This window comes from Colias croceus, chromosome 22 (genome assembly GCF_905220415.1).
Source record: "Colias croceus chromosome 22, ilColCroc2.1".
Classification (NCBI taxonomy): domain Eukaryota; kingdom Metazoa; phylum Arthropoda; class Insecta; order Lepidoptera; family Pieridae; genus Colias; species Colias croceus.
In genome coordinates, this window is record NC_059558.1 from 5770116 (window position 1) to 5795980 (window position 25865).

General features: G+C 33.2%; 2 protein-coding genes across 8 annotated transcripts in view; one reads left to right on the forward strand and one right to left on the reverse strand.

The window, feature by feature from the left end:
• Positions 1-576: 576 nt before the first annotated feature.
• On the reverse strand, positions 577-9599 carry LOC123701909 (waprin-Phi2). 2 transcript variants are annotated; one of them, XM_045649526.1, is made up of 4 exons: positions 9464-9599; positions 2585-2644; positions 1643-1810; positions 577-717 (listed from the first exon to the last, which is right to left on the reverse strand). In XM_045649526.1, the coding sequence occupies exons 1-4, from the start codon at positions 9474-9476 to the stop codon at positions 617-619; spliced, it is 342 nt and encodes a 113-aa protein (XP_045505482.1). In that variant the 5' UTR covers positions 9477-9599; the 3' UTR covers positions 577-616. The 2 variants fall into 2 exon arrangements, with proteins under 2 accessions (XP_045505482.1, XP_045505483.1); XM_045649527.1 differs by lacking the exon at positions 2585-2644 and having other exon boundaries at positions 9464-9590.
• A 1863-nt stretch (positions 9600-11462) lies between these two features.
• LOC123701891 (anillin) overlaps positions 11463-25865 on the forward strand; it is a 58915-nt gene continuing 44512 nt past the window's right edge. For 5 of the 6 annotated variants that reach the window (XM_045649488.1, XM_045649490.1, XM_045649489.1 and 2 more), the window contains exons 1-6: positions 11463-11616; positions 11708-12191; positions 13481-13597; positions 14232-14413; positions 14902-15045; positions 15685-15756. In XM_045649488.1, the coding sequence (XP_045505444.1) occupies positions 11599-11616; positions 11708-12191; positions 13481-13597; positions 14232-14413; positions 14902-15045; positions 15685-15756 (1017 nt within the window). In that variant the 5' untranslated portion in view covers positions 11463-11598. Of the gene's footprint in view, positions 11617-11707; positions 12192-12990; positions 13016-13480; positions 13598-14231; positions 14414-14901; positions 15046-15684; positions 15757-25865 lie in introns of those variants that run through there. The other variant, XM_045649494.1, reaches the window with a different exon arrangement.

A 25865-nucleotide genomic window follows, 5' to 3' on the forward strand; every position in this document is an offset into this window, starting at 1 on the left:
AAAAGTAATAGAAATAAGACGTAAAATAATAATTATTATTTAGATTGTAATACACTATTATGTATTAGACAGGATATTAAAGGTAAAAAGTTTAGTATGTAGGTAGGTAACTTAAACAAACATGAACGACTAAATGTGAATGAAATATTATGTACATAACATAACGATCATCAGTAAATAACGATCGTTCTATTCATTTATAAGTCGAGAATAGACTGACTAGGTATATCTATTTGGTACTAAGTTATTTACTTATGTATATCAATAAATATGTATATTCAAATAAAGCTATCCACACACGTCTATTTTACGCATGTTGTTAATAATTACAAAATAGGTATTTGTGTGGCAGAGAAATATGGCCAGGGTAATTTTTATTAGAAATAAAACAGATAGTTACTCAAAAATAGGTTCTTTATTGTAAAAGTAATACTATCTACCTCATATAACGTAAGCTTAAATTAGTTTCAGAGTATATTTGTTCATTGTTGAATGAAATAGTCACAGAAGCTATAGTTAGTTATCTAACAAAACTATTACTTCTGTAACATAAATGATATTCTTATATTATACGTCGTAGGCTTTATATTATAATAGGTATGTAGTTTTAAATAAATTACGCTCGCATACACTTCATTCTCTTCGTGGTTGGGTCTATCTTGCATTTCTCGGAGGGGCTGCATTTTTGATTATTGCAATAAATTCCGGAACCACCAGCTATAATGAAAAAATAAAATAAAATAAAACTATCGCCATAGATTGGTTAGCGGAGAGAACAATTCTTATTAAAATAAACACATTACCAAAATTGGAATCATAGCTTTTTATTTATTTTTTCTTTACGCTAAGGTTGGCAAACTTTATGTAGTTTTGCAAATGTAAGGCTGCAAAAGGGTTGCAGCGTTTAACAAGAAATGGATAAAGAGTAAAGACCAAATGAAGGTTGAGGAAAAGCATCAATCTTCAATAGATGAAATTAAAAAAAAAAGACGTGTGGCACTCGGGGACTGCCGCGGTAAAGCTATTGCATGCTATGCCTTCAAGCCACACCTCCGCCCGTCGGAGTGGGGAGCGTGAGGTTTTTTCGTTACGGAATTTCTCGATTCGGTCCCCGCGCCCAAGGCCCGCGATAGAAGCTATATGCAATAGCTTAAAAATATGAGGTACCTACAATCTACATAACACCTTGCTATTTGTTAAAAAGTTAAAATATTTAAATGGCGTTATTTCAATCCATTCTGTGGGTTCCGCCAAGGTTTACGCATTACATATAAAATCTATACATACCTATGTATAATAAAATCGTAGGAAAGTCAAAACTGTACATTTTTTTTTTTTTTAATAATACTTGGGGCGTGATCTGCAATAGATATCTAAGCCAAAAATAAAGTTTTTACTGTTTGTCTGTAAGTATGTCCAGGCTAATCTCAAAAAGAACTGCACGGATATTCTTCAAATTTGGTACACAGATAGCTTGAGACCTAAGGAATGATATAGAATAATTTTATCCCGGAAATCCCACGGAAACGGGAACTAAGCGGGTTTTTCTGTCACTACGCGGACGAAGCCGCTGGCGGAAAGCTAGTAGTAAATATACAAGTAATATCATCTATCTTTTCTGTATATTTTGTAGATAACTTACACTGTGAGTATTTATCATTGTTCCCGCCTCCAACAGTAGCCAAGTCGACACAGGACTTAGCATTACAAGAGTTAGGGCAGCACGTCTTGCCGTGGCTGCAGTCGTATGTCTGCTGGCATTTTGGGCTGCAGCTGTACACCTTTGACGGGAGGGGACAGCTGCCTGAAGCTGGAAACAGATATATGAAAAATATATAACAATGAATGAATAAATCCTAGTATTATCAATGCGAAAGTAGCTCCGTCTGCCTGCCTCTTCTTCACGCCTCAAGCATGGAACCTATTTTTATGAAATTTGGTACTTGATACCTGTAAAAGGACATAGGTTTTATCTCGGAAATCTTTTTTTTAACTTTAAGAGCAGGTTTCCCAAAAATCCCAAGGGATGCGGATTTTTCGTGGGCGAAGCCGTAATCGAAAAGCTAGTACCTAGGTAATGAATTTATATAAATCTATATACATATAATAAATCTGTAGAAGGGTCAATTCTGTACATTGAAAATATTGAAAAAATAAATAGCAGGGGGTGTAACTATATACCCAGCCCAAATATGTGATTAAAACAAATTTTGTCTATCTGTCTGTCTGTATGTTCAGGCATCACGTGAAAACTAACGGTTCGATTTCGATGAAACTTAGTATAATTATACCTTATTATCCTGGGCATAAAATAGGATACTTTTTATCCCGGAAAAATACGTAGAAAAAAAAATCTTAATTTCCGCGCGGACGGAGTCGCGGGCGGAAGCTAGTGAATCATAAAAAGGGACAGTAGTTATACTACTTCTGTCTAATATTATAACATGAAAACTGAAAGTTTGGATGGATTAATGTTTCTTACACATAGGTAGTAGTAGTTTTCATAAAATACACATTGTAGATCTTGTAAGTAATTGATTACAATTTATTATACATCAAACAAAACAACTTTGTTTCAACTTACCTGCTTCTGAGTAAGCAGCAATGAGAACAACAGCAAAAAGTGTCACGATCGTGAGAGATCCTGTAATAATAATAGTTTAAAAAAAACTAAAATACACGCTTTTTATAGAAAACCGAACTAAAAAATAGAAAATTTTATCAAATTAGTGTATTGTCATCGGTCCTCAATAAATCTACAAAGTTTGAACGAAATCTGGCCGTTTAAAGTGGGTCAAAATCGCGCCCAAAGAAGTCGGTTACAAACAAACATACAGGTGAAGCTAATATAAAGCGTGTAAAAATAAAGAAAACTTTTAACTTTGTGGTACAAAGGATTGTAATGTTTAATTTTATTTTTCACATTTATGTTTCTGCGAGGATAAACCGTAGGATAAAATGAAGGTTTTACAAAGATTTAATATTATGAAATTCAACGGCTTCACTTTTTAACTATTAGCTTCACCTATTTGTATGTAATCACTAGCAGTCCGCCCCGGCTTCGCTCGTGGTACATATTTACGTTTTCTCTCCATAAGAACTAGGGATGCGCCGAATACCGAATACATATTCGGTATTCGGCATATTCGGCATCTTTTTCACTATTCGTATTCGGCCGAATTATTCGGTTTAGGTGCCGAATATATTCGGTATGAGTGTTTCTACTTTCTTGGCTATAGAACTAAATAAATAACTTCATATTATGAATGATTTATGTCATACTAAACTGCACAAGTCAAAGAAATCCTATGAAGAATGTGTTGAACCTAACGTATCTACACTAATATTATAAAGAGGAAAACTTTGTTTGTTTGATTGTAATGAATAGGCTCATAAACTACAGGACCGATTTAAAAAATTATTTTACCATTCGAAAGCTACATTATCCACGAGTAATATAGGATAGGTTTTATCCCGGAAATTCCACGGGAACGGGAACTATGCGAGTTTTTCTTTGAAACCGCGGGCGGAGCCGCCGGCGGAAAGCTAGTATAAAATAAAACAATCATTACATTTCAAATCAACGTTTATTTTGTAAATTTACATCAACATAATTTAATCATGTTTATTATTAGCACTTAGTTAGTATTTAATATTTATTATACTTTAAATCCTGAAGTCTGAAGACAATGCTTTTAGTCCCAATAGAATATGACACACGAAAAATAACACAATCACACAAATTACACTTAACTTTTGTTTTGTCATCTTGCATTTCATCAAAAAAGTCCCACGCTCGCGATCTTTTACGGCCGCTCATGTTGCAACCACTAACTTAAAGTAAAAATATAAAACTTTTAAACAATATAAAAATTTTAATATTTTTTTGTTTTAATTTGTAACGTATTCGTGCGATGTTTCAACACAACTGAGACGGCACGGAGTGCGCGGGCGATATACGCGGGTGGCAGACGGTGAGATAAGGCTCGCTCGCCACCGAGCCAGCAGCTACTTGCGACCCGTTGGAATCCGTTTATGCATCAATTACGCATTATTTTATAATATATATATGTGCATATATGTACACAATATGTAGATGTATTTATAAATTTTTTATTTATATTGATAGGAACAGTTTTAAATGTAATTTTATTATTAGTATTTATATAAATGTAGGACCTCGTAAAATACGCGGGCAGACTGAAAATCAGCGCTGTTCGGGTGTTAGCCCACAGCATGGCTGAGTCTGTTCCGATTGCCTAATATGTGTTTACTTTTAAGATAGGATAGTCTAAGTTTTTGTTGGCAATAAAGCTTTTTTTCTTTCTTTCTTTCTTTCTTCAAAACACATCAAAGCATTGAACCGAATAATTCGGCCGAATATTCGGTTCGGTAAGGTTTTAACCGAATAGTATTCGGTATTCGGTTATTCGGTGAAACCACTATTCGGCGCATCTCTAATAAGAACCATCCTCGTACTTCAAGGAATATAATAAAAAAAGAATTATCGAATTCGGTTCAGCCGTTCTCGAGTTATGCGCTTATGAAGATTATGTAGCCTTAGGACAACTTCTATAAATTCAAGTTTGACCCACTTTTTGGTTTTTTTTTTTTTTTGTAAGGTGTTTCTCAATGTTAGCCAGAAGGGCTACTACATTTAAACGCGGACGCGGGGGTGAACTGAAGGTTCACCCTGGTAGCGACATGCACAAGGGCGTCCCCCCTTGACGGGGACCACGAACCTCGGCTTGAGCTGTCGCTTGAGTGGAGGAGGCCAGAAGGGCCCTAATCGGACGGGACTTTTTGGTTCATATGGCTTGTATAATAGTCACCTCGTCGTAATAGTACTTGCAGACCATTTTACTAATTGTTATCTTTGGTCACAATTATTTTAATTGCATTATAAATAATTCAAGATGTCCAATCCGTTTGTGTTATTAGTTAGATCGATAAATATTATTTCTCTTTGATTGTATATTAATTAACAACTGAAATCAAACTTAATTGTGATAGTAATAGGAACATCTAGGAAAAAAAGAGCGTGTGTGCCGAGAACACGTGTCAGAAGTGAAACTTCTTTGGCAAGATTCAAAGATACCAAAATCGTCGCCTTACTCCATAACGTGATGGTATTGTCATGACGCGACCTTGAAATTTTACTCTCAACGTGCCTAAAGAAGTTTCACTTCAAAAGTATGATATTGCAAACCTTGTACACAATATATGTAGGTATATGTAATTAGATTTTTACTCTCTCATATAAATCATATCATCCTAGTTGTATAAACTTGTAGTGTTGCCTAATTAAATGCCAGGCAAATAAATTGGCAGAATTATATTTGCTTATTTCGTAAAGTCCTTGACTTAGGGTTATTCAACTGAAACTTGTTCACGCACATATAAATCCTGTGTTTACGAATAAAAATTATTTAAACTGTATTTACTACCTACCTTAGATAATAACACCTCACAATAGAAAATTTATTAATTAGGTAAATACCTAATTAATAAATTATAATAATAATCCAAATGGATGTGGGATTTATCGGGTTCTAAGTTCATAGAGGTAAAAACTTATCAACAATTTATTTTCAAGATATATTATTACATCGAGTTCTTCAAGTTGCAATTTGCATTGCAATACAGAGCGTATTGCAATTTGCATATAAACAAAGTAAGTATGAATATTTATGTCATTAAGGCTAAGCATTAAGGTATTGAAAATATAACTAAGGTTTTAAAATATAGACTATCGGCTGATAAAAGTAGTAAAAAACCTTGCCCTTAATCTCAATTAAAAGTAATCACATAAAACCATCACCTCAATGCGCACGAACCACGTATGTATTGCCGTGGTATTGCCAAACGTAGAATAAATATTAAAAATAATTTAAGCCAACGGAGATGAGATAAAATCAACCTTGTACCTGTTACTAATTGCTTAACAAAATCGAGGGGAAAACCTTATCAAAGTAGCACGCTACAGGTTGACCTAGCTGACCCGCGGACATAAATTATTACTAATAATACACTCATATAATATGACAAGGATATTTATGGAAGTACATCACAGAGAAACAGTAAATCCCCGGTTATCAATATTATTATTTACACTGCACAAAATGTATGACAAATGGACAATGCTGGACATTTTCCATTTACAAAGGGAAATTGGCAGTTTTACATTTAAAATTGGCAATTTTATGATCGTATTTGCGAGAGCAGACGCAGGATTGACCTCAGTAATTTTTACAAGTAAAGTAGGTACATACTTACTTAACTTAAAAAAAAACATAAAAAATAAATACGTAAGATAAGTACCTAGGTACAGTATGAGTCTGGATTTAGACGGATTAAATTATTCAATCACTTACATTATGGATGTGTAGTGTGTTTAAAAGCAATTGGATTAAAGTGGTATGAAGGTTACGACATTCGTTGAGGCAATAATTTTAGTACATTACAGATTGTAAAAATTGTATTTTACGTAGATTATTAAAATCGCAAATCATTTATTTAATAAATAAAATATTATAGCCACGATATAAACTAGTATTTAAGTAGTAATTTATGTAAACAGATCATTGACCTTTTCTAAAAATGTAAATATTATTTTGTCAATTAGGTACAATTTCACACGGTTGTTAGTATATAGGTATATGGTTTTTATGTAACCGATTCGTTACAACGGACAGATTTAATTCAAATTTCGAACTTTCCACTCTTATCAAAGATCGGTGATAATACACTAATTTGCCGAGTTTACCTTATAATCCTGAATCAACAACATAAAAAATAAATTATAGAAATATTGCATGGTATCTCTAGATTACGGTAACTAATGTGATTATTTTTTTTCTATCATTGGAATTTTAAAATAAATTATTTATTGTCTTCGCAATTTCTCTTCACTTGTTGCCTATTAGAAACTACCAAGGAAACTACCTATCATGAAAAGATTTTTTAAGCATAACTCGTAAGTCGCAATTTCCACGATAAAAGGGAAATATTACCTATGAAATATTTATAGAAAAATGCCTTAGGTATTTAGTCTTTAACTAGAACAGAACTTGCCAATCAAACTGGTTTATTATAATATGCCGTTATTAAAAAGTAATTACATAGGTGCCTGTACCTTAGACTAAACACATCTAGGTTATTCATGAGTACCTATTTACTCTATACTAGTTCTCTGCACGCGGCTTCGGTCGATATTCGGTCTTATTTGGAAACGTCTGGGTTTTTCATTTCCAAAGGCCTACTCAATGACACCATTTTTTACTACCCCTCGTCGATGCGCTTTATGTAAGTGAAACGTTTTGAACTTTTTATAGGGAGTTTCCATATTGTGTTTATTATTTTTACTGTGGTTAAATGCAGCTAGTAAAAAGATAATAGCTCGTACAACGCAACCGGTTTTTTAATCTATACTAATATAATAAAGCTGAAGAGTTTGTTTGTTTGTTTGTTTAAACGCGCTAATCTCGGGAACTACTCGTTCGATTTGAAAAATTCTTTCAGTGTTAGATAGCCCATTTATCGAGGAAGGCTATATATTATATCATCACGCTAAGACCAACAGGAGCGGAGCAATGCGGATAAAACCGCGGGGAACAGCTAGTATTTAATAATATTGCACGCTTGTATGTCTTTTCAATAGACTTTGCATTTGGCCTATCCTTAATGCGTTTGTGAGAATGGATGTATGTATGTTTGTTGCTCTTCCACGAAAAAACTGAAAGGTAAGTACTAAAGGATAATAGAATAAAACATGAACAATAGAAATACTTGATTTTGCCTTTGGTTCGATCGCAGGTGAAACCGCGCTGCTTAGCTAGTATATTTACAATACTTTACCAAGATTTGCCTGCGAGTGAAACCGCGCTGCACAGCGAGAAGAGACTGATCGAAGCTTGGTTGGTCGAAGACCAGTGTAGATGCCTATACTGGAGATAAATTGAAACCGGAAATAATATTTCCCTATAATCGCACTAAATATGAATTGGATCTGGTTGTTAAAATAGTTCACTGTATTGTTACTCTATTATATTGTTCACGTCCAGAAATTCAAGAAGATGGCTTGTAACCGTGTTCTATTGTCTGATCTACCTCAGTGCCTTCAATGTGCTATGCATACATTCAGCAAATAAAAACTTTGAATCTATTCAACGTCGTGATTTCCTCATGGACGGCGCTGGCTTGGATGAAACCCCTGGCACACCTAATGGCGCATCCACACATGCCATGCAAGTGCCATGCAAGTGTCATGCAAGTGCCATGAAAGTGCCATGCAAATGCCATGCAAATGCCATGCTAGTGCCATACAAGTGCCATGCAAGTGACATGCAAGTGCCATGTAAGTGCCATGCAAATGCCATGCAAGTGCCATGCAAGTGCCATGTAAGTGCCATGCAAGTGCCATTCAAGTGCCATGCAAGTGGCATGCAATTACCATGCAAATGACACTTCGGGGTTTATATAGTTGTTCTAGCCTAGCCGTTTCTTCCAGCTTCGCTTGAATTGATAATGATTTATGTTTAGTTTAGTTTTTATATACTGGGAACATAATTTTTATAATAGCGTTCGTTCGTTCGAACGAGTGGTTTTGATTGAAAGCATACTAGATAAACAAATAAAAATTGTTTTTAAACTTTTATTCATATAAAATATGGACCATGTAGTTAATGTGCAAATATAATTGTATGCCACGAAAAGTAAAATCAATTTTCCGTAGTAGGTAAACACAATAATATGTTTTTCCGGTTACTTAATCAAAATAAGTTACGGTTACTATTTGATCTAATAATATATTATACTAGCTTTCCGCCCGAGACTTCGCCCGCGTTTTCAAAGAAAAACCCGCATAGTTCCCGTTCTCGTGGGATTTCCAGGATAAAACCTATCCTTAATCCTACATGTTAATCCTCTAAATGTGTGCTAAATTTAATTGTATTTGCGTGAACGAGTAACAAACATACACATATCCATCCTCACAAACTTTCGCATTTATAATATTATCATGGACCAATAATATTGGTCCATGATGTTATAGTAGGATGTAAGTAAATATGATTCACGAGAGCCCTTGGTGCGCGAGTCCAACTCGCACTTGGCCGATTTTATTTCCTTTTGAAGTTTGGAACCATAATTAAAACACAAATAGGTGCAAATAGGTACATACATATTTAATTGAACGAGGAAAACGCGGGAAAACACTTCTTACAAACTCCGAGAGTTTTATTGAACTTATGGATTCGAGAACTTTCCGCGCGAAAGTTTACTAAAATACAAATTATTCCTACCTATTTAAATTATGACACTAAACAATTTATTGAGTAAAATTATTTACGAAGTACCACAAATTCCCATTTCCTTCCTCAGATTCCTTAAATTAAATTTAGTAAGTATATTGTAAAAACTAAAACATATTTATATTCACATAATATGTAAAAGTAAAACTCACCCATTGTAGACATTGCGCAAAAACTGGTCGCGTCTGTTATGTGTGAGTGTTGTGCTAATACTGCTATAACGATACAGACATACGAATCACTAATATATAAACATGCATAAACGAGTAGCTTAGTGCAGGACTGAGAAGACTGGTTGTATGTGTCATCTCACATCTGAGTACAAAGTTGTATATACCTTGAACTGGTGCATTTACACATTCGTGCGAAGATCGAGACAACTAACAAGGCGAACAGCGAACAATATGTAAACTATGCATTCGCTATTCACCTGGAGAGTCGCGTTATTCGTGTTAGGACCCGTTTTTCAGAAGTAATGAAAAGTAAGAAGAATGTGTGCAGTCAGTTCGCGTCGAATCTCGTATACGAATGTATCGTCGAATATAATATTGTTGAAACATGAGATGAATAACGAACACAAATGTGAAAATGCACCATAATATATAACCATGCTCATAACCATCTCATAACCTTTGCTCATAACTTAGTGTGCAGGGGAGACTGTATATGTCATCTGAGTACCTTTATCGCGTAAATAGTATTTTATGGTTATGCTTTTGGTCAGCGACTTTGCGTAATCTTTTCCTTATCGCGTGACATGCGTCCTTCATACTTTTCCATTCCATAAATTGGTTCCTTCATTGCGCTTTTGCGTTTGTATTTCGCGCCACAGTGGTAACATGTCCTTTATCTTCAGCTACGGAATTTATATACGTATAAAAAAATATTAAAACTATTTATGAATTTAAGTTATAATATGCATAGTTATCCCGATTTATGCTGTAAAGATATTTGCCAACTAGATATTATACTACCTAGGTAACTACGACAGTATCACAGTAATGAAGATAAAAATTGTGGCTGGAATAAAGATGAAAAGATCTAACTTCGTGAGACGTATTATAATATTATACTTTTACGATGACCTTGAATTCCTGCTGGGTATTATTAAAAATATATCTTTAACAAACATACCTCCAGTCTCCACTATCCACTGTATTGCTGATTTACAAAGGGTCAGTAGACAAGTCAGTCGCGAATTCGGCGCCGCAACTGATAATTACTGTTTACATAGACTTCAAGCCTCTGTACCTACTGACTTCAAATCTGTTTACACAGGGTTGTTTTTCGGGTCAGCACTGATTTGCCTCGAATTTGTAGTCAGTTACTGACCCTGTGTAAAGCACTAACACGGTGAAAGCCGACGCGGACGGCGCCGACAGTTTTGATTGTAATACATAAGGTAACCAATGGTAATACGTGGTAATACATAATATTTATATACAGCCTACAACTATTATTAATAATATCTTTTGAAATTAGAATTTTGAACCATTTTTTTTTTGGGCACAGGCTGACGCGACGCGAAGGTTCAAACTTGGTTCAAACCTTGGTTCAAACCAACCCTTCGTAGAAAAAACTGAAATCTATCTACATCTCATCTACATCCTTTTTAAATTACATGTATGTTAGGTAATTAGAATTATTTCAATGTAGTATCAGGGAGGGTGTTATCAGCTGTTATCTGAATCCATTATTTGAAATCTATCATTTTCAATCTAAAATTTATATCCCCTATGAGTTTTTATGAGCAATCGTGTATCTTCGCCTTTTTAATAAAATATAATAATTTATATTATGCTCAGTTAATCGACGAATTTCACGTTTTTCAAAACTTTCGAAAGTTGACCAAAACTAGGAACATAGTCACAGAATTCTTAATAGTAGCACATATGTGAGCACATAGCACATAGTAAAGAGAAGAATAATCTAATCGCTAAAAGAGAAAAAAAATAGCTTATTAAAACATTTTACACGGCTATACGTTACCATTTACCACAAACATTTATTTTTCTGCTTTTATTCAAAAATATAATTTTAATGTAACGTTACGTTTTACGTATGTTACCACGCTCGTCGATCAACGCCCTCTATGTATGTACCGAACAACTTAATTCAAAAATTTCAGTTTGTTGTTGTGTCAAAGTTGAAAACGAGTTGTAACGGGCGATTTTGGGAAATATAATTTTATCCATTAGTTTTAAATTGACGAAAGATCAAACTTGAGTTTGTAATTATTAAATGTTATGTCTGTATTGTGTTTTGTGTGAATTTTACCCGTTTCATCATGGATCCTTTTACTCAGGTTGGTTTTGATTTCCAATTCAACGGTTGGACAACCTTGAATTAAATCACCCATAATTCTTAAGAATTTATGCAATTTTAACTTATTACAGCGTATGTTAGAGCGAGCGCGAGCCAGACAAGAGAAAATAGATCAAAAACTAGCAAATTCTGGCCAGACAGTTCCTAAGCGGAAGCCGTTAGCGGAAAATATTGATTTAGCGAAAACGAAGGCGTCCCCAGTAAAATCACCGAGTAAACCGGCACGTGAATCGTTATTATCCCCTAAAAAGACTGCTAAAGAGTCAATGAATTGTGACACTCCTGTGATAAAAAGGGTTATTGAGAAAACGGAACGTGTAGCATCCTCGCCTCAAAAGCCAAGGAACGATGTAATTGTAACGAAGAAAGAGTTCAAGAGTCCGAAACGCGGCAGTTTGACGAGGAGAAACTCTGATGTGTCTGTAGAAATTAACATTTCTCATAGAAATGACATTCAAATTGAGGTTCAAGTGGAAGAACGCGATGCCCCTATCAGCATTGTGTATGATCCAGACTTGGAGAGAGGAACTAATGTAGTTATTAAAGAAATCGAAGGTGGGTTAATACACAATGTTGAGTAAATTATTTTATAAATCATCAGTCACTGCATCAGTAAGTAAGCATTGTGATTTGTGAGTATAGGTGACTAATAATCTGCTTATCTATTTATATTAAAACAAGAAACAAAAGTTTTAAAGAATCTTTCAGATAACATTATTTTATAGTGATTTACTCAATAGGCTACAGTCACTTGTGGGTACAGCCAGTCAGTTCTCTACTAATTTTATTTATACATACATATTTTTATTCAGTATCGTTTTTATTGATATTTTAGCTGTCCCATTTCAAATCTTGGTAGATAGAATCATAGAAAATGTCTATGAAGGTGATAAAATGCTAACTCGATTAACATTGCACTCAAACTTATTTTAGAATATTTTTGTTTTTAGCACTTTTGATTGTAAACTATTGCACATCCACAGAAAATAGAATATAAGTCCAATCTTTTAAAAATAAACATAACAATGAATAAACATTTTAAAATATAAATTCCTTTTTTTTAATAAATTTTAACTGTATTTTTTATTCATTCATTGCCACACGTCTTTAAAAAGTTACTCACTAATACCCTTTTATATTTTCTCACCAAATAACAGTCATTAATAATCATCTTAAACAAACATGGGTCGTTAACACACCAACAAAATAGAGTTTCCTGTAAACAAACATTAGTCACTGATAGTGTACCGCAAATGATGAGCTCCTAAACAATTAGTAAACAAAATTAAGAAATGTCGTGTGAACGGATTCTGTTTTTATTTAGTTTTGTGTAACATTTTGTGGTAGTTTGTGTTGTGAGAAACTTAAAATGAATATTGGTAAGGAATAAGTAAAATAATTATTATTTAATAGCATAGTTCCTGATAGTTGTGTAGTAGTGATATAAAGCCTTGTTTCCACTTGAGCATGCTCAGGCGAATGAGCGGCTCATTTGGCCGAGCTGCTCAAGTGGAGACGCCGGAGCATGCTGCGGAGGTATAGTTAGGATACTTGCATCTTATGACAAAAAACAATAGTTAGTGAATTTAGTTCATTGAAAACTATCGGCCCCGGTTTCGCCCGTGGTAGATGTTAACGTTTTCTCTCCATAAGAACCATTCTCGTACTTCAAGAAATATTAAAAAAGAAACAACAAAATTGGTTTAGCGGTTCTCGAGTTAGCGGTTACCATCACTTTTTGCGATTCACTTTAAATTTATTTATAATAAAAATAATAGGAGAAAGTAGAGTAGGTAATCATGATGTTTAACATTTATTTTTAAATTTTTATGTTATAATTTCAGACCAAACATCAAAAGAAGAGACAAATGTACCTGATATGACTGACAATAAGACTGAGAAATCAAATGTACGGAATAACTTCAAATCAAGACTGGACCGGCTTGGGAATTTATATTCTGGTAGGTTGAATTTACTAATTTATTCAGCTATTGCATAGCTTCTATCGAGGGCCTTGAGCGCGGGGACCAAATCGAGAAATTCCGTAACGAAAAAACCTCACGCTCTCCACTCCGACGGGCGGAGGTGTGGCTTGAAGGCATAGCATGCAATAGCTTTACCGCGGCAGTCCCCGAGTGCCACACATCGTTTTTTTTCTCAAAGAATCTGTTCGAAATGTACAGACAGAAGTTTTTAATTTATTACTCATACATAGTAACCATTCAAAATGACAATCCACCATCAATGTTTGTTTCTTTTTTATTTTAAATGAAAAGTTGTCTAAATTTTTTTTGAAGTGAAACTTCTTTAGGCGCGTTGTGAGTAAAATTTAAAAGTTGTGTCATGGCAATATCGTCACGTCATGGAATAAGGCGACTATTTTGGTATCTTTCAATCTTGCGAAAGAAGTTTCACTTCTGACACGTATGCTCGGCACACACGCTCTTTTTCATAGCAAAGATTAAAGTGCTTCTAAGTTTTATTAGAAATGTTATAGGAAAAATAATTTACTTTAGTTTCAGTTATCAATGTTATCATAATATTATATTGCCATAATTTGAGCATAAATATATTATTTATTTCTTTTATTTTCAGATAAGCCCAACCTCTCATCTCCCATACATCGGACAGAGTTGGATTTCTCCGCAGCAACACCGCCAAAGGAACCGAAACCTACACAGCAGCCGAAACAAGATGGCAAGAAGAAGTTTGGTAGATTGGCAGCGCTAGCCGATCAGATAAATAACTGGGAGGATGATTTGAGTCATCATACTTTTGTGAGTATTTTAAACTAAATGATTTGCTGCTTGGTAAATTTATAATAATGGCCCTATCTGGGCCTGTCTATTGTAGTCTTTGATATTTTCATATATTTTTTGTTAAATTATCAGACTTAAAACTAGACTTAATATTGTCAGGTAGCCGTGAAAATGGCTAACTTCTTGACATGTTATAAAATATACTAGACTAGTCTCACAATCTCTTATTAAAAATTTGCTTATCAAATATACCGATATCAGAGTAATTTTCCAAGTATATTATTAATGATTTAAAACTGCCTAATAGGTGCAGGCAGAGTTATTCTTCTTACAAAATTGAGAGTGATTGTGAATTAATTAAAACACTTTATTTGCAACAATACAAGGAAACAATACGAAAGGACGCAAACAATACAAAAACGCAAAAAAGTCGGCCTTATCGCACCCTTTCAACTACTACATGAATTAAAAACCTTATTCTAACCAATTTAAATAAATCCTTACAGCAACAACCGGAACCCAAGAAGCCCGCGCCAGCTAAAAAATACGGAAAACCAAAGGAAGAGAAATTGGACGCCTCCACACTGGATGTGTCTATCCACTCATTGAAGGACATCAATACTGTACTGCAAACAGCTACGAAAGCTAAGGTATAGTGTAAACTAGTAATCTATACTAATATTATAAAGCTGAAGAGTTTGTTTGTTTGAACGCGCTAATCTCAGGAACTACTGGTCCGATTTGAAAAATTATTTCGGTGCTAGATAGTCCATTTATCGAGGAAGGCTATAGGCTATATTATATCATCACGCTAAGACCAACGGGACCGGTGCAATGCGGGTGAAACCGCGAGGAACAGCTAGCATAAAATAAAGCTAATTGAAATAAAAGTATGCATAAAAATCGCATTTTCTAAGAATAATTCATAATTGGCCAGAGAAAGGCATTCAACCACATCATCAGCAATTATAAGCTGTATTTTATATTATTATTTTCTCTTTTTTCGCTCTTTTGATTTTAATTTTAAGTTGCCTTTTGCAAAGTAATGTTTTATATAGGAATCGAGTGGTTTTTTTATTATAATAATTCTATGATACTACAAAAAATGCCAAAAAAAGGACTTAAAAATATGACCCTTCTGGCACATCTATGTAAACATTTTATTATTATTACACAAAGGAATGTGAAATTATCATTTAAAATCTCTACATTTCGTAATAATCCGCTTAGTAGTTTATGAGTAATTAGAATCTTAGAAAACAAACATTCAAACTCATAATTTATTACAGCCCACTAGTAAGACCACAAAATCGTCAACAAACGAGTGTCAAAGACTCAACAAAGAAATAGTTGCAGAACTGGTAAGTCATAGATATTTAAGATGGTTGTTATAATCATGCACATGTTGTATTTTCAGCTTTATTTTCATATTTTTCGTAATTATTGAAGATATTTCAGTTATAAAATTAATTGAATTTTTTGATGACGCTTATGTGTAGAAGAATTTCTTATTAGAGAATGAACAAAAAAATGTCGACCATATTTATTTGGTTAGTGGTTACGGTTTTGGCCGCAATAATTTTTCCAAATTCAACTTAATTTCATACAAATCGTGGCTGTACTGAAAGCAAAATCCATATTAAAGTCGTAATTTGTGACTTTTTTTTTTCAAAAGGTGAGTACATTCCATTTTATATTCACAATTTATAGAAAGTAAACTGCATCAGGAAGTAATAAAAATATATATTTATTATGTCATTAAATTCAGATTTGTTTATTATACTCTTTATCGTATAAAATACTCATTTGTGATTATTAATTTGATATTTCATTGGCACGGGTTATATCATGATATGATCATTTATTGGGTCAGATTATACGTGACTGCAAGCATGTTTTTACACTTGTAAATAACAAAACATTATTTAAACTAAATATATAAGTATCAAATAATATTTCGTGAAAATGGAATGATTTCTTGTAGATATTTTTTTTTGTATTTTTTTTTTTATAAAAGTAATTCCTACGATTGGAAATTGGTGGCGGGAAAAACTAACATTGGTGTTGGTTAGAATGAAATAAAACAATTGTTCTTACAAAAGCGAGTTTTTTTGCGGATTATTAATTTGACGGAGTTGCATCAGATTTAAATTAGCAAAAAGTAACAATGGATTGGAGTTTATTTACGTTTTTATTAGACGTTGAATGGTGTTTATCTTATAACATGACTTATTTTTAAAAGAGGTATACAAATCTGTGTTATGTATTCAAATAATGTTTACAATTCACTTATTCTTAAGTTATACAATGTAATGGGTTAAGAACTTTGACAAAAAAATTAAAGATGCGGGTGAGCAGAAATTTATTCGCAATAATATTATCTTGTGGCTTTATGGTTGCATTCGTATTTCGTTTCGTTCGTTCGAAATGTTAATCATATTTTTATTAATTAATGAAAGTATGATTGCATTTATTTATAAATAAATACTTAGGGCTGATTTTTCAATCTTTGGTTAAAAGTTATCCATCGAATAACGTATTAAACTACCATTTCAAAAATATATTGTAATTGTTGTATTTGATAGTTTACAGGTCACATTTTAAATTGTTCGTGTAATACTTTATTGGACGGATAAATTTTAACCAAGGATTGAAAAATCGGCGCTTAGTTTTATTAAAAATAGAAGGTCGTAAAGTTCGTCGAGCAAATTTGCCTACCGATTTAGGACTTTGGATTTTCGTCAGCGACCTTACAATATGTTACAAGTATTACAGGACAACAATGGTATAGAGTAGACTTAACCATAAAAAAATGTTGCACGATAATAACTTTAGTCATGCGGACTGGTATTGCCTGACTTCGAATTTGTTTAATTTATTCGCGTTGCATTTAGTTCCTATAACATTTTATTGGTATATTTTAAAAGTGGATATTGCATCATGTTCAAATTTATTATAAGCCTTATTATTTAAGTCTATTAATTTTATTTTATCATTCATTTAAAATTATAGACCCAATAGGATCGCGATCGTAATCAATAATGATGATTTTATGGGAAATTCAATAATAAAATTGTATTTAAAATATCCTACATAAAAAACAGATTTAAAAAAAAATCCAACCGCGACTCCGTGCCTCCCCTGTTAAATCTACGATTAGTGTCACGCACTAGTCGACAATTTGACGTTACCAGACACGCATACATAACAACTGTCTCTGGACCCGACTGTTGCGTAGTACATTAGCATATACTAATGCAGATGCGATAAGATCACTCTTGCTTTCAAGGGGTTATGTTAATCCTGTTTTATGAGAATGTATACGCGCCAGTCATTCAATCAAATAGCAGATTCAACCAGATAACTGCGACTTATAAATGTTTGTTTGTGACTCACGCGAAAACCGCTAAAGGATTTTTAGATATTAGGCTAGGTACGTTTGAAACGCTGATAGTTTTTATCCCGGAAATCCCTCGGGAACGGGAACTATGCGGGTTTTCCTTTGCAAACGCGGGCGAAGCCGCGGGCGGAAATCTAGTAATTTATATTATTGATAAAACTTTTAATTAGATTTAGCGCCGATTTTTCAAGCCTTGGTTAAAATTTATCCGTCCAATAAAGTATTACACGAACATTTTAAAATGTCACCTGTAAACTGTGCCTGTAACTGTCAAATACGGACAATTATTACAATACATTTTTGAAATGGTAGTTTAATACGTTATTCGATGAATAAGTTTTAACCAGGGATTGAAAAATCAGCCCTTAAACCACCGAAATTAGAGTTGACAAGAAGTGGATAGTGGGAAAAAGAGCTTTTACACAAAAGAACAAAAAAAAATCCAAACATATACCTAACCTTTAGTTATAATAGTAACCTATTTGGCCGTAAAGAAAATCGATCAGTGGAACAGAATGTATTTGACCTATAAAATATACACAACTTAATTGACCTATTTTATAAACTTTGTGATGACAATTATTATATATTGATTTACCTTAACATTCCATTGCTTGATTGATTCATTATTAGTTTTTTCCCGCGTAAAGTTTTACAGTTTCAACTGAAACTAATAACGTTTCTCTTTGTCTCATTCTGGTGTTAATTATTTGCGAAACTATTGAAATTTCACGTTAGCGTGGGAACTTATAAATAAATCTTATTATTCCCTACAAATAAATATGTACAGTACGCGTCACGTAAAAAGAACGCTGGATGAAAGTGATGGGGTATGTTTGGGCATGGATCGAGTTTTGCACAAAAGCTATGTGCCGATTATTTTATTTTTGAACTAGGCTCGCGAATCGTGGCTTCGCAATTACCTATTTGTTATTCTTATACCACCTCATAACACCAAATAGACCGATAAATCGCCAATGCACAGCTTAACCGTCAGCGTTCTTTTTACTTGACACGACTTATGTAGGTTGTCTATATTGTGTAGAATTGTGCTATTGAAGTGCTATTGAGTCGATATTTTTACACGCTTTATATTAGCTTCACCTGTATGTTTGTATGTTTGTAACCGACTTCTTTGGGCGCGATTTTGACCCACTTTAAACGGCCAGATTTCGTTCAAACTTTGTAGATTTATTGAGGACCGATGACAATACACTAATTTGATAAAATTTTCTATTTTTTAGTTCGGTTTTCTATAAAAAGCGTGTTTTTTAGTTTTTTTAAACTATTATTATTTATAGTAATCTTATCACGCAGCATAATCACATCAGGATTTTTTTATTTGGGGTTACTTAATTATCAAATATTGAGGAGGAATATTTTCAACCAGCTACACAAGAAGGCGGTTTTCCATTCGATACTATTTTATTAGATTTGTTAGCTTAGAACTTTTGACTGGGTGTACCGATTTTGATGTTAAGTTATTTATTTGAAATTTAGTGCCGTCTGATTGTTCCCATTTAAATTTCGTCTAGTTCTGAAAATGGAAAAGGAGGCATAATAATGATAAGAAATAAACATGAAGATATTAATTTTTAATGCTTCGTTTCAATCCATTAACAATACTGCGTTATTTTCTTTTTCTTCGACACTTGTTTGCATTGGAGACCTTTAAAACTGGATTTGTAATCTCGATTTGTGCATCAAAAAGCTATATTTAGAAATGTCGGTAAACTGTTTCTTGATATTTGAATCGTGTAGGTACTTTTGAGATGAATTTTATTTATTTAGATACCTAATTTTTGCAATTTTTTAATCGCAATACCTATCTCATATTGTAATTATCTGGCATATTACTAGTTCTCAAGAAATATATAATAGTTAAATATAAGCACGACGCTTGAAATTATATTAAATTGTTCTTAATATATACTATAACAGTTAATTATTTAAATTGCGACTGCTTTACTAAAATTTTCTCAAGAACCTGTTAAAAAATCCGCATCAAAATCCGTCACGTGGTTTTAAACAAAAAAGTAAAGGAGGTAATAATATTTGTTTAAGGGCCGATTTTACAATGCTTGGATAAAACTTATCCGTCCAATAAAGTATTGCACGATAATATTAAAATGTCACGTAAACTGTCAAATACGGGCAATTAGAATACGTTTTTAAAATGGTAGTTTTATACATTATTCGACGAATAAGTTTAATCCAAGCATAGAAAAATCGGCCCTAAAATGTATGGATTTTTAATGAATATGATTGTTGGACCTACATTAATGTAAGAGGAGCATTAAATTGTAAACACTAAACGAGTGACAAAGTGTCTTTTAACAGAACTGTAATAAATACGCATATCAAATTGAGAGACTTATCGTACGCACAGTCTACACTTTGGATAATGTTACAAGATGTTGCGTTTACGACTCGTTTCATGTTTTATAGTGTGCCTTTTGGGTGGCCGCTGTTTGGATGACAAAATGTAGTACATATATAGGTTCTGTGTTTGTGGATTTAGGGTAGATTTTTCAATCCTTGGTTAAAATTTATCCGCCCAATAAAGTATTACACGAACATTTTAAAATGTCACCTGTAAACTGTCAAATACCGACAATGATTAGAATACATTTTTGAAATAGTAGTTATTGGATGAATAAGTTTTATCCGCGGATTGAAAAATCGGCCCTAAAAGTAAATAGGTAAATGTCAAAATTAATTCTAACTTGACATGATAATTAAACAAGATCGATTTTAGCTACTTACTTTTCATTTCCGATAAACGGTATAGATTTGATAATGATATTTGAATTTGATAGTTTAGGTGCAGAACTTTAACAAAGTGGGTGTAAAAAATCCTCAAGTTTTATTCCTACACAAGGAAAATGTGGTCCTATGGGTATATTCCAAAATAGCACATGTCGTAAAAACATTATCGACGTTAAATACCAAACAATAGGTACATAATAATGTTTAATATAGTATACATGTAGACTCATAAGAGTGGAGCCCTTTGTTTTGGTTCCCGAAATATGTTTTACGATGTCCATTGAAAACGGACGTTTTTGAAGTTTCAACAGCCCTTTGTCTGAAGTTTTATGAGCGTTTTCTTTTATATTTCGGTTATTATGGTACCTACTCTGCAATCGTGATTTAATTTTCGCCTTTGGCCTTTGGGGCCATGTCGAATTTGCAAATAAAATTTTGAGGTATTTATTTATACATATTATATTGTTGTTCATTGTATTTTCTTGCGTTATGTGTTCGATTTATGTATAGCAATGTTTGAACATAATTTAACAAGATGTTACGTTACTAGCTGTGCCCCGCCTCCGCTCCTGTTGCGTTGGTCTTTGCGTGGTGATATATGTATAAATGGACTATAAAAAATTTTTCAAATCGGGCCAGTACCTAGTTCCTGAGATTAGCGCGTTCAAACAAACAAACTTTTCAGCTTTATAATACATATTATAGTATAGTATATAAGTATAGCATAGATTAACAGCTATTTGTGTACTTGTTAAAAGAATCTTTTTTATATAAAAAGAAGTAGGTACTAAATAAAAACTGTCACCATTGATTTGTAACGAGTTTTTCTAATGATAAGAGTCAATGATAAATGTGGTTTAAATAAATTATATGTTTGAATAGGTCGTATGGCATGCGGGTGGTATCTAAATGGAATCTATAGTATTGTAGGTACTTATTTACAAGAGAATAAGGACAAAAAATAGTGGTTTTAAATTGAATTTTGTTAAACACCATCTTGCTATATATAATACTAGCTTTCCGCCCGCGGCTTCGCCCGCGCAGTCATAGAAAAACCCGCATAGTTCCCGTTCCCGTGGGATTTCCGGGATAAAACCTATCCTATGTCCCGGGGTAAAAAGTAGCCTATGTCTTTTCTCGGGTATCAATATATCTCTATACCAAATTTCATGCAAATTGGTTCAGTAGTTAAGGCGTGTTTGAGTAACAGACAGAGTTACTTTCGCACTTATAATATTAGTAGGGATGAGGTAGATAATATAGGTAGATAGTAACTTCAAGTTGCAGGGCAGAGATCGTTTTCAGTGTTAAGCCTGTCCTTTGTATTTTTCTGTGTAATGTTATATGTATCCGCTCATTTATCAGCGTTCAATATTGTCAATTCACTTTTTAGTTTAATAAAATTAAAGTATTATTTTATTATTTCTTTTCTTTCTTTTTATTTCTTTCTTCTTTCTATTATTTTATTAAAAAAAAGTATTATGTAGATGTAGTCAATAATTTAATGAGATAATGGCTGTGATAATGTTCTCATAATGAGCGTTAATAAAAACGTAATAATAATTTATCTGCTTGAGACAGAATCGTGTCCATTTAATATCATTTGCATATTTTTTACAATCTTATGTGAATAACCTATATATATATTATTAAAAGTCACATTATTTAGACGTTTGTTATATACTTGCAGCTTGCCTCGACTTCGTCTAGGGTACCGTGACGATAAAATCAACCTTGTCTAATTATAAATCTTAACTATTGACCCACTAGAATAGATTTTAAATGGAATCGGTCGAGCAGTTTTAGATGGGTTCAGTGGCATACCTACCTACTAGTTTAATTACTAGATTAAAATATGATAATAACATCACTCTTCTTATATAGTAATAGTATGTATTCAAACATTATCTACTATATAAAAATAAGTCGGGTTTTCCTTCCTGAACTGTAACTCCAGAATGCACGAACCGATTTCCACGGTTTTGCATTCGTTGGAAAGGTCTCGGGCTCCGTGAGGTTTATAGCAAAGAAAAGGTGTCTCTGATGGCGAAACGGAGTTCGCCCGGTTTGCTAGTTATACATAAATTACATCTGATCACCACTATACACACCATAGATTTTCTTTTTGAAAGTCCGTACGTGCTACGTCCGAAAGGGTATGCTTTCACGTCTGGGGGATTCCATGATGTTTCCAGTGTGAAAATGACAGTTTTCCGCACTGGGAATAATACTGATTGATATAAGACATCATGGTAATTCCCCTGAACGTTTTTCTTCGATTTGTTTCTACGTCTTTAAGCAAATAGTCATAGCTTGGAGAACTGGTATGTCTTGGAAACCAGCTCTTATTGTTCAAGGTATAGCAGCTAAGTATAGTTTGTTGAACTGATTTTTTGCGTATCGACTAAGCCGGTTGCAAGGTTTTTTGTTGGCTCAGAATGGTCGCGGAGTGCAACGAACCTTGTTATGGATGAATACGCGTCTAGGACAATTTTTATAGCGGTATGTTGCGGTAATATGAGGATTGTCTCGATGTACCTTGTCCTGCGGCGCCTTTGATGTACGCTGTGATTGCGAGATATCGTGTATGACTGGTTTAAGGAGACGCGAATGTTTTTAGCTTTTTAGGCATAAAACATTACGTTACCTAAAACTTAAGCTTAAATTTGGTAATAAAGAGCGTCAAAATAATTTATCTACGACTGTAAGAAAGTGAATAATATGATGTGCACTGACAGTATTACTGTATACAGTAATATATATAGTATAATAGTATTACAGTAATACTGTCAGTGCACATCATATTATTCCACATCAGACACTGTAAATGTAAATGTGATCATAGTAAAATTTTGTTCACCTTAGTTGTTCACGAAAATATTGTTAAAATACAGTAAAGCCCGATTTTTTTAGCCGTAAAAAACCTAAAATAATTACAAGATAATTATTGTAAAAAGGTAGGGTAATAAATGTAGCGAAATAAATGAACAAGCTCTGAAATCTTTAGATATTCGTATATTTATTTATTATTATTAATCCTTTTAGTTCATTGTACATACATGAATTAAAATACAACGAAAATAAACATTATGCTATAGTTACCTTAGTTTTGGCACAACTGCATCGTTCGTATAACAATCGATTCCACATCCCTTGGCAACGGATACTAACCACTGCGTAAATAGGTCGCAAGTAATCAAAGGATACCTTAGTAATGTCCTTTATAATAGGGATTGTAATAATACGAACTGCTAATAGATTCAGTAAGAATGAAAAAACGTTTTTTATTTCGATAATTTTAGTCGCATATAAGAAGAAAGTCTATTGTCTAATGACTCTGAGCCTTTTAAGCTCTCGATATAAAGACTACTGTTTAAAACAAAAAGAATTGGATTTATTGCATATATAAATTAGACAAAAAATATTTCATACTAATTTATATATTACTGGACTCTGCGGTTTCAGCTATGATTTGAACAGTTTTTATTAGATTAAGTTGGAGAGGTCAATAACTTACCACACATGTTGGGGACACCGCTCAAATTTTGGAACAATTGGATAATAGATACCAATTTAACACGCTTAACGGAATACTTTCGATCGTAGTAAAGTTGTGTTACTACTTTTAATCATTGACTTTGAAAAATGTTTACATAGTGAAGATATATAATACATTGTTTCCGTAATTTCATTAACGTGGGCTTTTTTAATTGCGCAATATACTTAGATAGTTTTTTTGACGTGACAACGTCTTATAATTCGATAGATCCGGATGCACGCACGAAAAAACATGACTCATGCGGCGTTACCTCGCTCTGAGGCGTTCCATGTGAAGTGCAAGCGAGAGCGCGTTGTCATGTTCTAGTATCGTCAGTAAACCGACTTTACAGACAAGCAATTTTTTTTTTATATTGGTGACAAAAACATTCTTACATTGTGATTTCGTCATCCTTTTTTCGGTAAATTTCCTAAATTTATTTCTAAATATCCTTAGATTTCATCAGAAAGACTTTCTGTTATTAAAATTCTACTCTTTATTCTGCAACGATGCAAACATTAATAATATATTTATACGAATAAATATTTGAATTTCAGATAACCTCATTGAATTTAAAAGCTGAAATCGGTCCCAGATTTACAACATCGACTTCGTTTTTATTATATTTATTATTCAGACAAATAAATCTGTATTTCCTTGAACTGATAAGAGAAATTCGCATTTAAATGCTTGAGACAAGGCTGTCGTTGATCTTTATAAAACCGCAGGTGTACGTATTCACTTTGTTATTTTGATGTTTTCCTCGTACTCCACCAGTACTTGGTGCACTGGTTTAGATCTTATATTTAATGATTCGTAAAACATACCTATGTCAAAAATAATTGTCATTGGTACACCTATAGATAGAGGAGGTAAAAAGGTGTATAACAATTATTCAAATTAAGGATATCTCCAGAACAAATCTATATTAATATTATAAAGCTGAAGAGTTTGTTTGTTTGTTTGAACGCGCTAATCTCTGGAACTACTGGTCCGATTTGAAAAATTCTTTCAGTGATGGATAGCCCATTTATCGAGGAAGGCTATATGCTATATATCATCACGCTAAGACCAACAGGAGCGGAGCAATGCGGGTGAAACCGCGTGGAACAGCTAGTAAACTACATTTCTCATAAATATCTTATGCCATAATTTGCAATATGTTTAGTAATTTTAACTTACAAGACGAAGTATAATAAGATTAAAAAACAGTTAAAGGGTTTTTCGTATTCATTGTAACTAGAAACCTTCCTAGAAAAAAATGGTTAGTGTTTCATCATACTCGGGACAAAAACAAACTACATTAGCTTTATTTCATCAAACCGCACCTAAAACTTCCCGCCAAAAAATACTATCCCAAAAATACAGCCAATAAATAATTTACAATTTACAATTTAAATAGTTTACAAAAATAGGTCGCAATTCAAAAATAAATACAGATGATTATCTGGGACAGCATGTCACAGACTAAATAGAATTGCGGTTAAGTCGCATCGCATCATTAGAATTGGGAACAAAGCCCTTTGTGTGGATAATGAAGGCGTAATTGCTGATATTTAAATTAATATTTTAATGTGATTTACTTTATTTAGACGCTTGTTTTACAATTATTCATACAGTACTTGAAATTTATATTATACTTGTAATAATTGGCTATGTAGGAATTAAATTTAAATTTATCCTTTATTGGGGTAGAAAGTAACATGTTAGAATTACGTCTACGACTTGTGAATTTCTGTTAAAGCAATTGCACAATACTCTTT